Source organism: Galeopterus variegatus, unplaced genomic scaffold (assembly GCF_000696425.1).
Source record: "Galeopterus variegatus unplaced genomic scaffold, G_variegatus-3.0.2 Scaffold6813, whole genome shotgun sequence".
In the NCBI taxonomy this organism is placed as follows: domain Eukaryota; kingdom Metazoa; phylum Chordata; class Mammalia; order Dermoptera; family Cynocephalidae; genus Galeopterus; species Galeopterus variegatus.
This window is the reverse complement of record NW_007732924.1, coordinates 52,908-69,267: the sequence shown is the minus strand read 5'-3', so window position 1 is coordinate 69,267 and position 16,360 is coordinate 52,908. Positions and strand designations below refer to the sequence as shown.

General features: G+C 33.8%; 1 protein-coding gene across 1 annotated transcript in view; it reads right to left on the bottom strand.

Moving 5' to 3' along the window:
- The window catches only part of LOC103606744 (spermatogenesis-associated protein 17), a 113,923-nt gene that overhangs the window by 47,384 nt on the left and 50,179 nt on the right, over nt 1–16,360 (bottom strand). Inside the window, exon 3 of the mRNA XM_008591299.1 lies at nt 9,416–9,539. Coding sequence (XP_008589521.1) covers nt 9,416–9,539 — 124 coding nt within the window. The remainder of the gene's footprint in view (nt 1–9,415; nt 9,540–16,360) is intronic.

The window sequence follows — 16,360 nt, the reverse complement described above, 5'->3', positions numbered from 1 at the left end:
AAAAAGACAAAAAGGAAAAAAAAAAAAGTAATCATATTCTTGTATTTACATACTTTCTTCTTAAAGATAGATTCCAAAATTGTATAAGCTTCAGGCCCACAACACATGAATTTGCCCCCATTCACACATAAAGGAGAAGTTTATAGTATTTTTGCTAAAGAATTGATTTTAAAATGGACTTTTAAAATGTTGCACATTGAGAAACAAGATACGTATAAGAAAAGTAGCTGAGGCATTTTACTCCTTAACTGTCTCTTTCAATTTGGACTTGACTTTTGCCTCTATCAGCATTACTACCTCTATTTCTTAGATGTGAGGTATTTAAAAGATGGCAAGGGGAGAAGAGCAGAAAAATGACTCATTTGGGGACACAACAAGATTTTTTAAAAATCATTTCACTCTGTCTCCTCAAAGAGAACTGACAATAGATAATAATTCCATCCCTTTCACATATTACAGGATAATAAAAACTATAATGTTAAAGAAGGAGGAAATAGAATGTAAAAGTTAATAGCTAATTCATTCTCCATGCTAGTTCAGTCCTTGGCCTTTCTGAACAGAGACTGTCAATAGTAACACATTATGTGATGAATTTGTGATGTCGACTGTTCACCTGGGACTAAGAATAAGTGACCAAACTTGAAAACTTGCCTCTGGATCCAAAGATCGTAGGTCAGATCTTTACTCGCTACATAAGCTTCTTGAAGGAATTAATCTGCCAAGTGTACAGAGGAAAGAAGAGTACCAAATAACAACATTTTAGTCACTAGAAAGATAATAGTAGCTTGTTCTGAGCTATTCACAGAAAGGCACCACACATATCTAAATTATGGTCTGGTTTTCTTCTCGTTTTATATACAGGCCTTAGTTTTTCTCTATTTTTTGTACATGAACTCACTCAGAATCAATGTTTCCTGTAAGTACTAATCCATTTCAGAGAATGGGAAAAACTGCAGTTCAATGAATTGAGGGTAAGTCAAGAGGCAGTGTTTATTCTTTCAAGAAGGACAACTGGACAGTCATAAACCTAGGATAAAGCTCCTTCCAAGAAGGGTTTATTTAGGTGAATCAGATGCAGACCACGGATGTAGACCACTAACTCAGATTTTCACTGTGACCGAGTTGTACTGAGGATGCCCCAGCATCACTGAGTTTAACTCGTTGTGTACCTTTAAGCAAGTTGCTTCATCTTGCAGACCTATTTTCTTTAATCTGTTAAAAGAGGGAACTGAGAGCCGGCCCCGTGGTGCACTCGGGAGAGTGCAGCGGTGGGAGCGCAGCGCCGCTCCTGCTGCGGGTTCGGATCCTGTATAGGACTGGCCGGTGCGCTCACTGGCTGAGCGTGGTGCAGGCGACACCAAGCCAAGGGTTGCATTCCCCTTACCGGTCAAGAAAAAGACAAAAAATAAAAAAAAGAGGGAGCTGAAAGATCGTCCTAAAGATCTCATGCTGCTCTAGCACATTCCAATGAGAGGTCTGTCCGTGTGAATTCCTACTGTTCAATTTTTCTCCATGAAAACATTCATACAAACTACTGGGAAGTTAGTAAAAGCAAGTATTAGATCCTTTATGTAAAACTTGTACATCTACCTCCCAAATCATAGATCCATAATTCTGTCTTACAGCCAGACCTCTTCAACTTCCTACAGAAGTTTGCCATACTAAATGGCAGATAATGTAAGAATTGAGAATTGGTTGAGAATGCTGTGTGATGTAGGAAAGACATGTGGTATCAAGAGTGATAAAGTTAATATTAAATTAATTAACATTAAATAGCAGTGAACATAAGCAAAATGACAAAATAGACAAGTTTTTTCTCCATGTCCTCCTAATCTTCTTTTTAGTGCCAGATATCCTATGTATCCATTAGCACCCTTAAATCCCTTCCTTACCAACCTTATGTCCATTTGGGTCTTGATACTCTGGATATTGCCTTGGGTCTCTGGATGCACTTTTCTCCCCTCCTTGTGTCATAAACTGTTCACAATCTATCAATTTTCACCAAGCTATAACAATAAGGACAGCTAAGCAGCTATTAAGCCTCCTTTTTAAAAGTATTTTTATTTAGTAGGAGAAAGAAATGCATCTTTAGTGGTAAGGTAATGGTAAAATTCAAAGTATTAGTAGAAAGTATGTGAGATGTTGCCCTTTATTTGTGAGGGGTGGAGGGGACACTTCTGAATTTCCAGAATATGACAAGCCAGAGTAGTCACCTACCTCATATATATAAGAGAATCTGATGATGAATTTTTCTAGGACATAAAGTCAGATGAAATCAGGATGCTTACATTGAGGAACAAAGGAAGATTAGACTGAATAGAGTAGAGTCAGATTACAGAGAATTTTGAATGCTTATGCTGAAAATTGTATGGATTTTATCCTACAGACAACAGAAAATCTTTGGAGGTTTACAAACTACAAAGAGAAAGAAAATAAAAAATGCTACTTTAGAAAATTTATCTGATGATGGTAAATATACTGGGTTAAAGGGTAAAACACTTAACAAAAAGAAAATCATTTTAGAGACCATCACCACTGCTTAGGGTTCAGGGAATGCACACGAAGGGACTGATTTGATAAACGCCTAAAATAATAAAGTGAAAGAAGTTGGTGAAAAATGAAGAGTCAATAATTTTAAAAACTTGGATAACTGGGATAGTTTAGAATTATTAATCTTTTAAAATAAAGACTTATTTGGAAGATAGAGAAAAAAGAAAACACAGATTTAAAAAAAGTTAAAGCAAGAAACCATGTGAATGCTCAAAATCAGTTTGTGAAGATCATAAGTGTGGTATTCAATACAGTGTAGATAAAGGTACTATAAACAAACATAAGTAGCAAGGTATATATCCTTTTGCTTGTATACCATGAAAATACTAAAGAGAGAAAAGATACAACCAAAAAACTAGGAAGGAACAAAATCAGCATTTTTGAAGTCAAAGAAGTGGGTTTTTTTTTTTTCCTTTTTGTCTTTTTTTTACTGACCGGTAACGGGATCGCAACCCTCGGTGTCGCGCCTGCACCAGGGACCGGCAACGGGACCGCAACCCTCATTCTTTTTTTTACTGACCGGTAACGGGATCGCAACCCTCGGTGTCGCGCCTGCACCAGGGACTGGCAACGGGACCGCAACCCTCAGCGCTGCACCCGCACCACGCTCAGCCAGTGAGCGGGAACCGGTCTCCACATGGGATCCGAACCCTTGGCGCACTCTCCAGTGCGCCACTGGGCCGGCCCCAAAGAAGTGGTTTTAAGGTAAAGGTCAAAAAGTCTAAAAATGTGCTCCAGAGAGTCGTTACAAGTACATTTTAACATCACTCATATTTCCCCGCCATTGCTCCTGTGTACCATTGCCAAAGAACAACAGCTTACGAGAAGCCTTTCCAAAGATACTTTACAAATATACCACATATACAAAGACACATGACACACAGATACACACACACACACACACACACACACAAGACATACACATAACACTGGTAATTGTACACCAAAATGCTGCCATTCTTCTATGACTTCATCATCTCGAAATAAAAATGAGCAATCATGTATTGAGTACTTAATACGCATAAGTATAGAATCTCTCCACTTATAATACTGGGAAGCTAGAGTTGAAAGCAATAAACAATTTGGAAGAATTAAATATATCTAAATTTAAATATTATTTCACCTTGATTTTCCATATCAACAGCCTACCAATTAATTATGGGTATATTGATTTTGATTTTTCAAATTAAGATATATCCCTTTTCTACACAAATGTGATTTGATATGATTTGGGGGGAAAAAATTGCTGAAATCATTTTGTTTCTCTCATAAAGTAAAGTAACTCAAAATAAAGTTTTATCAAAGTTAATTACAGAATAGGGTTTTTTAAAGAAATTATAAGTAACTGAAAATAGTCATTAGGTGTCCATATGAAAATTTTCACTAGCCACTAAAGGAAAAATGTCAAACACTTATTATATAAATGATATCATGAAAATTACTTCTAATATACGTGTAAAGTTTTTAATTAAATTAAAATTTTTTCAATTTTAGTTTCAATTTAAATAGTATAAACTATTAAATGCAACAAAAATAAAATATATATATTTATACTGAGTTTTTGTATGTTTTGTATTTATCCTTTTTAATCATCATATTAAAATGAAAAATGGTAACATTTTCACTAATCAGGTAACTATTACTGTATATAATTCTATATAATAACCTATATTTCCAAACATTAGCATTTCATAACTTGTATTCTGAATTTTACATTTGTATCTGTAATTCTGCTGATCTCCAGAATCCTTAAAAATTGTGGCAACATTTGAGAGGCAATATCTTTCAATGAATTCAATGATATAGGCCTTTGCATATATCTACCAGTAGGTGGAGCAGACAACATAATTTATTACCCAAGAACAAGGGCAAGGGATTGAAAGTCAGTTTACTTGGGATAAAACAAATCTGAAAATGAGATTTTTCTTCAAAGGAACTATGTCCTATATGTGTTAGATTTAGTTTGACTGGTTACTGAATCAAAATAAATAACTTTATTAAATAATCAATCTTTGCAGAAATATAAATTAAAGTTACAAATAGAGGCAATGTTTGCATTTTACTTTATTCAGATCAACTAAAATTAGCTTTCCTTTCATAAAACTTTTACAGGGACAAAGATTTTTTGATGTGCTCATTTAATAAGGGTTCTAAACCCAATCCTGTTTTACAGGTGATGGGGTGCATAACAAATAGTATTTTCTGGGAAATATAATTGACTAATCCTATTATGTCTGTTGCAACAAATTAACCTTATTACTACTAGTAAATGGTGATTGATTATTTATGGAAATAAGTTACCATGTTCAGCTTTCTGATTGAAATAAACACATACAAAAGGTGCTTTAATATGACTTGAACTTTTTAATTATTAAAACCCTGAGGGGTCTATTAATTCACTCATTGCAATATTAGTTATTTACTTGTGTAATTCCTATTAGCTGTAACATATTTGCTTGAGTAAAGATGAGATAATTAATGTCATTAAAAATTAGTAATAGCTTTTGGAACTATTTTAAGATATACATTGGATTTGTACTAAAAATAGGCTTAAAACTGACTTTAAAACTTTGCTATTAGCATATGAGTTTATCAGTATATCAGCATAATTGTCCTAAAATTATTAATGCATTAAATAACACATGATTTCATTTATTAACTATATCTGAATTCAAAAATAAAATTTTGGCTTACAAAATCCTTTACCTTTTTTGGAGCATTAGTTGTCTGAATTAATGTTTTATTTTTGGTCATTTAAGTTAGTCATATTAAAACTCTGAAAATTTAATATAAAAATTACTATGCCACAAACTATATTAATAATATCACTCATAAATTATTAAAATCATCAAAAAAACAGTGTTTCTCTCTGCTAAAAATTCTATTTACTTATTCTTTTTAAACAGGTCCACAAAGCTTTTTCTAATCTGATATACTCTTATAAAAATAACTTACACAAATATTTATTTGGTAAATTTTCAAATATCTGCAGAAATTGAATGTTAAAATTGATTTGAGTCTTTTAAAATATATGCTCTTAATTCTTATTTGGTTTTTATTTTGTACTTAAATGTCTATTTAATATAATTTGAAATCAAAACTTTTTAAACAAGCAATGAAATTAACCTGTACACAACCGATTAAGGAATATTTTTAAATCTTAATTTCCCCCTAATAGCCAAGTCATGCTGAGAAAATCAGTAACAGTACTCAGACTGAAGTATGTGTCTTTCATTCTCTGTGTCTTTCTAAGGTTAGGGAAAGTATTTAAAATTTTTAATGAAAAAAATAAAATAATAAATTGCATCAGCAAAATCATAAAAGTATAAATGGTTGTTCATTTCAGTGAGACTACCCATATAAGCTGTAATGGAAAGTTGGCAATCCCCTTCTACTAAAAAAATTGTTTCACATTAGACTGAAATTAGGCTGAATGCTCCTTGTGATGAAGGTTCATATAGTATATATTCCTACATACTAAAGTCCCAGCATAGTACCAAAAGATGGTAGGTATTCAAAAATACGTTATTTGGAGCAATTAACTGATGAACTTAAGATTCATATGCATTATTAAATCTAGTGTTGCATTCTTTTATTTAGATGAAGATAGTTTACAAAATTGTAATTTGTAATATCAATTTTAAAACTCAAGCTTTTTTATATCATGATGAAAAATACTGATTTAAAGCAAAGCAAATTGGGATATAAGGAAAAAAAAGTATGAATGTTCCAATATCATCCTGTCAGTACTACTAATTCCCTGAACAAAATGAATGTATGAGACAAGGATGATACCACTGTTCTATTTTTATCACCACAAAAAATCTTTGCCTTGGAAACAAAAGTGTCTCCATAGGTTCTAAGAGCTGTCCTTTCATCTCTTGTTACCTGTGATCAAATATCAAGACCACAATGCCAAAGTATACCAGTTTGCCAGATCTAAATTAAAATCCTTGATATTTTTTATATTACTCTCCAAAGGAGGTGATTTAAGAACATAATATCACCTGTAGTGTCCTCAGGCTTATAAAGCGAGATGCCAAATGGGGGTGGGGGACACCAGTAAAAATATTTCTAACTAATTTTCATTAATGACTAAAGAAAGCAAAGAAAGGAAATGAGAAAATGAATGCTTCCAGTTGGTAAGACTAATAAAAGAAACCAAAAGTATAGAACCTTAGTTTATCCTTGACAGGTTAAATTCTAATAATATGATTATTATCATTTTCTGAATGCCCCCTAAGGGACCAGCACTATTTTAAATATATTACATTTAATCCTCATAACATTCTTTCAAGGTAGGTTTCATTATCCCACACGTGTAGAGTGACTCAGAGGCTCAGAAAACTCAAGGTAATCTCCTAATATCTTACCCTTACCTAAGGGAAAGCTAGGATGCCAACTCAATTCTGTCTGATGACAATGCCCATGTTCTTTCTACTGTACCATACTGTCTCAAAAATAACCATTGTATTGGATGCAAGGGAGTTCTGCAGACAAGGGATTGCTAAAGTTAATGTACACATTGATATCACCAACTGCCTGTATGGTATAAGGAAGGAGAAAATTGTAACAGAGCATTGATAACTTGTATTTATTAGCATGAACCCATAAAAATAGTATTATTTGAAAATTCATTCAGGTCCATGAGTGAAGTCACCTGATCAAGTTTCTGAAATTATTCATCAAACCAGGTGCTTAATTTTAAAACAAAAATGAAATCAAAGTAGTTAAAGAAATAATGCATTTGAAATCTCTACTATACTCTCTGACACATGGTAAGCACTCCATGGATATTTGCTACTATATTATTTTTATGAGCAAAACAACTGAGTTTTCACGAACTTTCTAAATTGTTCCACTATATATTTGATATCTTGATAACCTTAGATGAAGCAGAATTAACAAATGTTTCAATTAAATCCGATTTCATCACTCCTAAAATTTCTTTCTCTATTACGCTACCCATCATAATTATAAATAGCACAGTTAAGAAAGATTCAAAGTATAAGAAGGGTTTGGAGTTATCAGAGTTAACAATTGTATCCTAAGAAATACATTATTATCAGGTTTAAAGAATTAAGGGTATTAATAGCCCCCTTACTTTAATCAAAATTGAAATTACTAACAACTAAAGCTGAAAAAATATTTTGCTAAAAGGAATTCTTGATTTGAAATTCTATATAAAAATGTAGCTCACCAATCACATAACTAAAATTTTTACACTGTTATAAATTTTATAATAAAACATTAAAATATTTTGACTTTTTATTTTTTAAATTATCTTTAAATTATTGACTAAGTAATTAGCATCTAAAGATCTCGGTGTGGGTACTGGATCTATTACTACTAGCTTTGTTGTCTGTAAACCAGCCACATTAAAGCTCTGAGTTTTTATTTTTTAAATTATCTTTAAATTATTGACTAAGTAATTAGCATCTAAAGATCTCGGTTTGGGTACTGGATCTATTACTACTAGCTTTGTTGTCTGTAAACCAGCCACATTAAAGCTCTGAGTTTTTTTTTTTTTACTTACCTGTTAAATGAAGATAACTCAGCTATACAAATCCAAGTAAATGTAAAGACAGTCATCATTAGTGAAAAGTATTGGTACTTAGACTACCAAGTAGCTAGAGGTATAGGAGATCTTTGCGCCGAATGTGCATGGCCAGCCCAGTAGGTGGAATGTTTCTGAATCTGGGTGCCTCTTAGGGTGACATTCAGTCTTGGGTCTCACCTTCCACCACTGGGACTTGACTTGCCCATTCCTGAAAACACTGAAATATATGACTCTGGCTAGAAATATGCCACCACACTTGAAAGTCTACAAGAAAAAATAGAAACCCAGAAATTGCTAATTTCCTGACTAGAGCTCAAGAAACAAAACACATCTCAACTCCCAAATTGATACTTTTTAAAACCATATATTTTTTTTATTTTTTATTTTTTCCTTTTTGTCTTTTTTCATGTCTGGCAACAGATTGTAACCCTCAGTGTCGCGCCCGTACCGCACCGGGACCGGCAACGGGATCGCAACCCTCGGTGTTGCGCCCGCTCCTCACTCAGCCAGTGAGCGGGAACCGGTCTGTATGTGGGATCCGAACCCTTAGCGGGAGCGCTGCCGCGCTCCCAAACAGCGCACTGTAGCAATGCGCCACCGGGCCGGCCCAAAAACCATATTTATTTTGAAGAAAATATTTTACATGTAATGTATTATTTTTTTAAGCAACCGTGACAAAAATCTGAAGTATTGAAATTTTAGCAAGTATAAAAAAATAAATTTCTAAGTATTCCAAATTCCACATTTACATCTCTATATGAAGATGTGATTGCTAAAGCAATTTTATTCAGTTCTTCCTGAAAACGTCTATCAAAATTTAGAAAGGATGAAAGAATGATTTTAATCTTAAGCTCAATTAAAAGAGAAAACATGAAAGCCACCTCAGCTTGATAACTTGTTAGTTCTTGATCAATTTTCAACACAATAAGCCGCTCAGAATGAGTGCGAGGCTGTGCCCTTCGAACATGAAAGCCACCTCAGCTTGATAACTTGTTAGTTCTTGATCAATTTTCAACACAATAAGTCGCTCAGAATGAGTTTGGACAGCGAGGCTGTGCCCTTCATGTTGTGTTATCAGTGTGGCAGATCACAGGGCTGACGTGCACCTTTCTGCCTCTATGAAGCCGCTGTCACAGACAGTCATGGTGCCTGCGCACACCAACACAGAAACACGGAATTGAAGCCGGAGCAGTGTCTTTGTGAGATCTTTTCAACAAGTCATGTCCCATTCAGCCTGCTAGTTTATCTCTGTCAGGCTCGGGGCCCAAGTGGCTTGCGGGAGCTGTCAGGGACAGGTAGACCAACCTGCTTTGTGCTGAGGAGGTAATGCATCTTTCGGGCTTGGTAATCTCTTTTCTTCTGTTCCCTTTCGAGGTTAGCCTTCTTCTCTTCTCTTTCTTTCATCTCTGCAAACTCCTCCAGTGCCTCCCTGCATCAAAACCATCTGCAGTTATTTACGATACTATCAGTTAACATCTTCATTCTTTCACTGGTGATAACCAAGTAAGTTTTTTGAGAAGAGGCCATCCTCCACATCTATCACAATAAGTGCCGTAATCTATTCTACCTGCATATTATACATGAAGCATTGCAATCTGTAGAAAGCATTTAAGTGACTTTTCAGTGAATTGAGTTTCACAATCATATGCCCTTATATTGTAATTAATTCAATAGCTGAGGTAATACTCATATCAAATGCAGAATAAGTGACTTATTACATTATCAGTTCCTTTGGTTGAAGGTTAGCTATTTTGGACATATTTAAATATCCCAAGAAAGCATCTAAGCTACTGATTTCCTTTAAATTTTGGTTTTGTATTTATAAATGTCTAATCATTTATTTTGTATACTAACTACTGGGTAAATTTAAAAAGTGTGACAGGTTTTATACACATGCTTACTTTATTGTAGGTTTTTACTTCAGTTAACAGTTCAAATAATATCAATAAAATTACATATACTATCATTCACTTGAAAGGTTGACATTTTGATCACTTATATAAATAATGTGAATAAAAGCTAAGTTAGGTGAATAAGTTCAAGTTTTTCCTAAGTATAAGAAATTCCATTAAAATAATTAAAGTTTTCATCATTTATGTGTCTGTATCTAAGAAATTTAAACAGAAAATAAGCTTTTAAATATACTATGTGAAAAACACCTGCTAAACAGAATAAGATATTATCAAATATGGAAAAATAGCTAAATCCTTTATTTTCATAGGACACGTTTAACTATTCATGTTAAAATAATGCTTTGAAATTGTACCCTACTCTTATTAAAAAATAGAAATGTAACTTATTGTCTAGTTCTATATGTAAAATTTTTAAGTAAATAATCTGAGCATTTTCCTCAAAGATATCAGAGACAAGTAGAGGAAAACATTTAAAAAATAAAAGATTCTCTTTTCTACCTCAGTGTCCAGAAATGTTGCAATTTTCTGTTAAAGGCTGCTAATACAATACTTCATACAAGGTTACTTATGAAACACACTGACGTTTAAAAATCACCAAGCTATGCTATTGCAGCAGAGCAATTTTTTTCAACATAAGATTAAATTGCAAAATAAATGAATTACTTGGAGTGGCATGGCCCCCATTTTGCCACCCTTCTCTTGAAAATTGCTTATTAATATGAAAAAAGGAGTCAGAAAATAGCCTGTTTTACTTTATGTATAGTATTTTGGGGCTTCTGCACCCAAAGAGCCGGGCTAGCTGCACATTTAGATTTTGTTGGCAAGCTGGTACAATGACCTTTCTGACCTGCATCTCAAGGCTATTATTAATCGCTAAGTAACCTGGTAAAGCCAAACAAATTTGTTTCCATTGAAAGGATCTCTATCTGTGTCTGAGAATTTGTTCTGTACCAAACAAACCTCATTAACTGTGTCCATTTTTGACAAAGAACCAGGAGTTAGAGGGATTGGTGACCTTCCTTTGTCCGTAAGGTACATTTCAAGGCAATTACATATGAATAAATAAGTATTTATACCAGAAAAAATAACACTTATATGTTACATAAAAAAGTGACTGTTCATTTCAATCTTTACTTTCTATATGATGTAAACAATAAATATTTGTTCTATAATTCCTCTTACAAACCTTTAAGTTAATTTAAAATAACCAATGAACTGCCATTATAATTACTCAGAAAATGCATGCATACATTTTTATATTACTCTAAAGGTAAGTACAGTAATTTTCTAAGGAATTTCTTACAAACCTTTAAGTTAATTTAAAATAACCAATGAACTGCCATTATAATTACTCAGAAATGCATGCATCTATTTTTATATTACTCTAAAGGTAAGTACAGTAATTTTCTAAGGAATTATAAAAAAATACATCTATAAAGAAGTTTGTGCTCTATAGATGATTTAATCAATATGAAGAAATCCTATGTAAAAAGAAAGGCTCAATGTCATCGAAAACATATATGAATGGGTAAGATACAAAGAAGTGCATAGAACTTGGATACAAAATCAGAAGTGCAAGTTATTTGAAGTAGTAAGAACAGTGCATCTTCAGGATATGGAAATGAAAATAAAAGTGTGTATTTTGGGGGCATAGCAAGGACAGCCAAAACTGGGCATTATGGAAAAGAATGTGAGCGTCCAGTGCATAAAGACAACACACAGGAAACCCAGAAGGAATGGGAAGCCCTAAAAATAAATCCGAGAAATTTAACAGAACATTAGAAAAACTAATCTGGGATAATTTCAAAACACAAAAGTAGTTAATTTAATACATTCATACAACTACAGAAAAATCAATTCTCAGGTTCCTAATTGATTTATTATAATACTTGAGAGTGTGCAGATATATTGAACAGCACAGTAATATTAATGTCAAATATTTTTGTTAAAGGACAAAGTAGGAAGAGCCGAATAAATTACTTATCCTTGATATATAAGTTTTTGTTACATCAATAGGGATGATGTAACAAAAACCCTCACTGTGAAGGATGTAAAAAAAAAAATGAACCCACTAAAAATTAAAGGATGGAAATAATTCTAACTAGGATTCCTTACAAAATTATAAAAAATTTCCTACTTTTTTTTAATATGGAGATTTTTTAAATGCAGTACGTTTAAAACAAATAGGTTGTTTTTAATATATATATATATATATTTTTTCATTTCAGATGTATTTTCTCATTTCTATCCTCCAAAAAATCACCCTACGATATATATGGGATAGCTCTTACTAATTACCCTGTTTCACAAATATGGAAACACATAAAGAGATTAAATGATCTACTCTGAACAACAAATCAGTTAATGACAGAAATAAAATTAGAATTCCTACATCTGCAGATTTTCTAACTCCAGACCAGGCTACAGTCATCCTGATACATGAAATATCATGCAGAAGATATTTTTTACTGTATTAGCCACACATATTTTCCTTTATCTTACGATCCTGTTTTCTTCTATACAAAGAAACCTGGATAAGTCTCAAGACTTTCTGTATCATTTCCATATCTATAAAACATTCTGTGATACTAGTTTTAAAATAAAGATAAAAATTCCTGAAAGTTTTGCAAAGCTTTGCATATCTGAATATATTTTGTTACTGATATTTATAATGATAATAAAATATTTATGCTTTCTAATAATGATAGCAATGATAAAAATAATAGCAGCCCCTGGGAGGCAATATGGTGGAGTGTTTAAGGTCATTTTATACTCTGAAATGACACCTGGTTATAAAAGCTCTGTGGTGCTACTTATTAGTTGTTTAACCTCTGAGCTTCAAAATCCTCATCTGTAAAATGCATTTTCCTCATCAAGCTATTGTGAGGCTCAAATAAGTTAATTAATGTAAACTACTCAGAGTAGTGGCTGGCACATAGTGCGACATAAATGTTAGATATTTACTGAACGTTTACTATCAGCCAGGTACTAGACTACTTGCTTTATCTCCTCAACTGGATATGAAACCTTCATGCTTTCTCTAACTCCCTTGATGGTCGCTTCCTTTCTCTCTTCTGATGAGTGTGCACTTTGTGGATGAAACTCCACATATACAGTATGGACTCTAGCTTCATAAGAGGTATGAGGTATGGGGTTAGCCTTGACTAGCGGGAAGTGGGAGACAGAAGGGAACCATGCAAATAAATTTCCCCTTTCTCTGCCTTGCACACACTGCTGTGAGGAGTGGTTTCTCCTGAAAACCTGGAGAAAACCTGTGTGGCTAAGGATAGTAAGCATATGTGCTGTGCTATGTTGCATCAGCTATGAGACTCTAGGTGAAGAGCAATGGCTGGGCTGCAGGAGCTCATCATGTCACATTCCTCCCTACAGGACCAACGCACCCAGTCCTCCAGCTGCCAGGAGTGTTGGCTACAACTGCTCATAACTATAATCTCACTGGGGAAAATCAGCTGTCCCATCCCAGATTTGTCACCCTCTGTCCCTAGCCTGCATCCAATAAATAGGAAATGAGGGAATACATAGGCCCAGACTCTTTTCTCAGTTTGGGACCAATCTAAAGAGCCATCAAATCCCAGAGCTTCCTGAGACTGGCTGAGATTTCCGATGCAATTCAACTTTTCCCTGCCCTCCTCCTCCCTTCCCTATGAGACATTATTCCCCAAAATGCTCCCCAATAAATCTCATGCACTAAATCGCTTTCTCAGAGTCTGTTTCCATCCACAACACTTCTCACCCTCTTTTTCTCACCCTTGTTACCCTGGTCTTGAACCACCCAAACAAAGTATCAGCACTTCAATCCTTGATTTATGTTTTGCTTTTAAGTGGTTTTTAGCTAAAATATATATACATTACCTCATTTAATACTTTTATAGTCCTATGGGGCAGATATTATCACCCTCATTTTACAGATTAGGAAATGAGATTCACAGAGATTAAATCTCTGCCCCAAACTTTTACAACTAGAAAGTGGTAGAGTTAGAATTTAATTCAAGTCTGACTCCAAAACCCATGCCTTTAAACACAATTCTATACTTATAATACATTTTGCCCAAATCCAGTATTTTGTTTAGATGTCAATAAGACTATTTTTTTTTCTAAGAAGATAACTTGAATATTGTAGTATTCCAAAGCACACAAAAGGAAAAGAATGCTCTGTTTTGGAATAATTTAAATGAGCTGTCACTACCCTTTCATTATCAGATTATACAATTATATATAGATGGGTAGCTATGTGTGGCCATGGAGTACACAGACTTTTGCATTTGCAGCCCCAAATCTCCTCTCTTCTTTACACTATGCTTTCCACTTGCTATTTTTTGAGTAAGTAAAGAATGCTAATGTACATTATACTTATGGACAAAAGAAGACTGAAACTGAAAAGATGCTTAAAAGCTATTTGGCACAATACAATTAACAAACAATAAAAACCTATAAGGACTTTCAGAATTGGCCCCTGCTTCTCTCTCCATCTCACTTCATACCACTCTCTCTCTCAGGGTCACTAGGCTTCAGTCATAATGGATGTATTTCATTTCCTATCAAACCATTAATTTCTACCTCAGGACGTTCACTTATATTGTACTTCCTGCCTTGAATTTCCTTTACAGCAATTTGAATTCTCCGCTCACTGTTCTTCTCACTTGTAACACCATAATTTTGTTTTTCCTCCAAGGAACTTAAAATTTATAATCATAAACTTATGAATATATTTGTTTATTAAATATGCCCCCCCACACTAGACTGCAAACTCCATAAAAATAAAGACTATGACAATGTTGTCCATATCTGTTTGAATAAATAAATAGATTTTTGATTTGAAAGACAGTCCTGGACAGTAGCATTATTATATTGCATATTGCTACTGACTGAATTGTGTCCCCCACAGTTCCAGGTATTAGAAATTAACCCCTACTCTAACAGTGGTAAGAGGGTGGGAAATCCTCTTACGGTAATAGAAAAGTGGGGCCTTTAGGGGTGATTAGATTATGAGAACCATGCCCTAGTGACTGGACTAATCCATCTGATGGTTTAATGGTGGTCGTGGGCATGGTTCTGAGAGCTTTAAAAGAACAGTTTGTGAGAATCTCTCTCTCTCTCTCTCTGTCTCCACTCAGCCATTCTCCCCACATAATAGACTGCATCTCTGTGGAAAGTCACCACCTAAGAACAAGGCCTTCCCCAGGTGTGTTCTCTGGACTTTGGACTTCCCAGCCTCTGAAACTGTAAGCAATAAATATTGTCTTTATAAATTACCCAGTTCTAGGTATTTTGTCATAAGCAATAGCAGTGGACGAATACAGATATAAACTGTTTTAAAGAAATTACTCAATTGTTTCCATATAAGTATGTATATGAATGATGGCAGGAACTAGAGCAAAGAGACTGCAAAAACTAGTACGCAATCCTGCTCATCCTGGGCTCAAATGAAAGCTAATAATTACTTCGTCTCATGCAATCATATGTGTTTTCTTGCACCATATAAGTATGTATATGAATGATGGCAGGAACTAGAGCAAAGAGACTGCAAAAACTAGTATGCAATCCTGCTCATCCTGGGCTCAAATGAAAGCTAATAATTACTTCGTCTCATGCAATCATATGTGTTTTCTTGCATTGCATTGCACATTTTCTTTCTCTTGTCACAATGACTTTTCCTTTTTAATTACTTCTTAATTTTGTCTAATGTCTGAGCCAAAGGAGAAAAGTAATATATTTCCATAAACTATTTTTTGATAAAAAAGAGCACTCTTCTCAAAATTAAATAATTTTCACAAATTATTTTTATAAAATGAAAAATATCCAAACTCTTAATTACAATATACTCATATATATTAATATATGTGTAATATGTAACATATTATATATTAAAGACTGAATATCCACAGTTCAATATTTGTTCAGTATATGCATTAAATACTTCATTCACCATAATAAGGATTATTAAAAAGATGGACACCTATGTCATTCAGAAGAAAGCTATATATTCAGTCATTCTTTTTGTTTTTCTAGTTCATTTTGAAATACAGTACTAAAAACAAAATCTGTTTATAATTTTTATTTTCTCTTTTTGTAAGTCCAGAACAAAAAAAGAAAAATCTCCACCCGTTCCTCCAAGAAGGCTTCATAGATCCCGTCAAAAATATTAACCTTCAGCCTTAAAGGTCAGGATTAAGGTTTACTCATTGATGTGCCCCTTCCAAAGTACCAGGCCTAACATCTGGTATAAACTCAGTGCTAGCATCATTTTTAACTTTTTCTCAGCTGACTAGTACTTCACTTTGGATGGGTTAATCAGGAGAGGGAAGATGCCACTTTG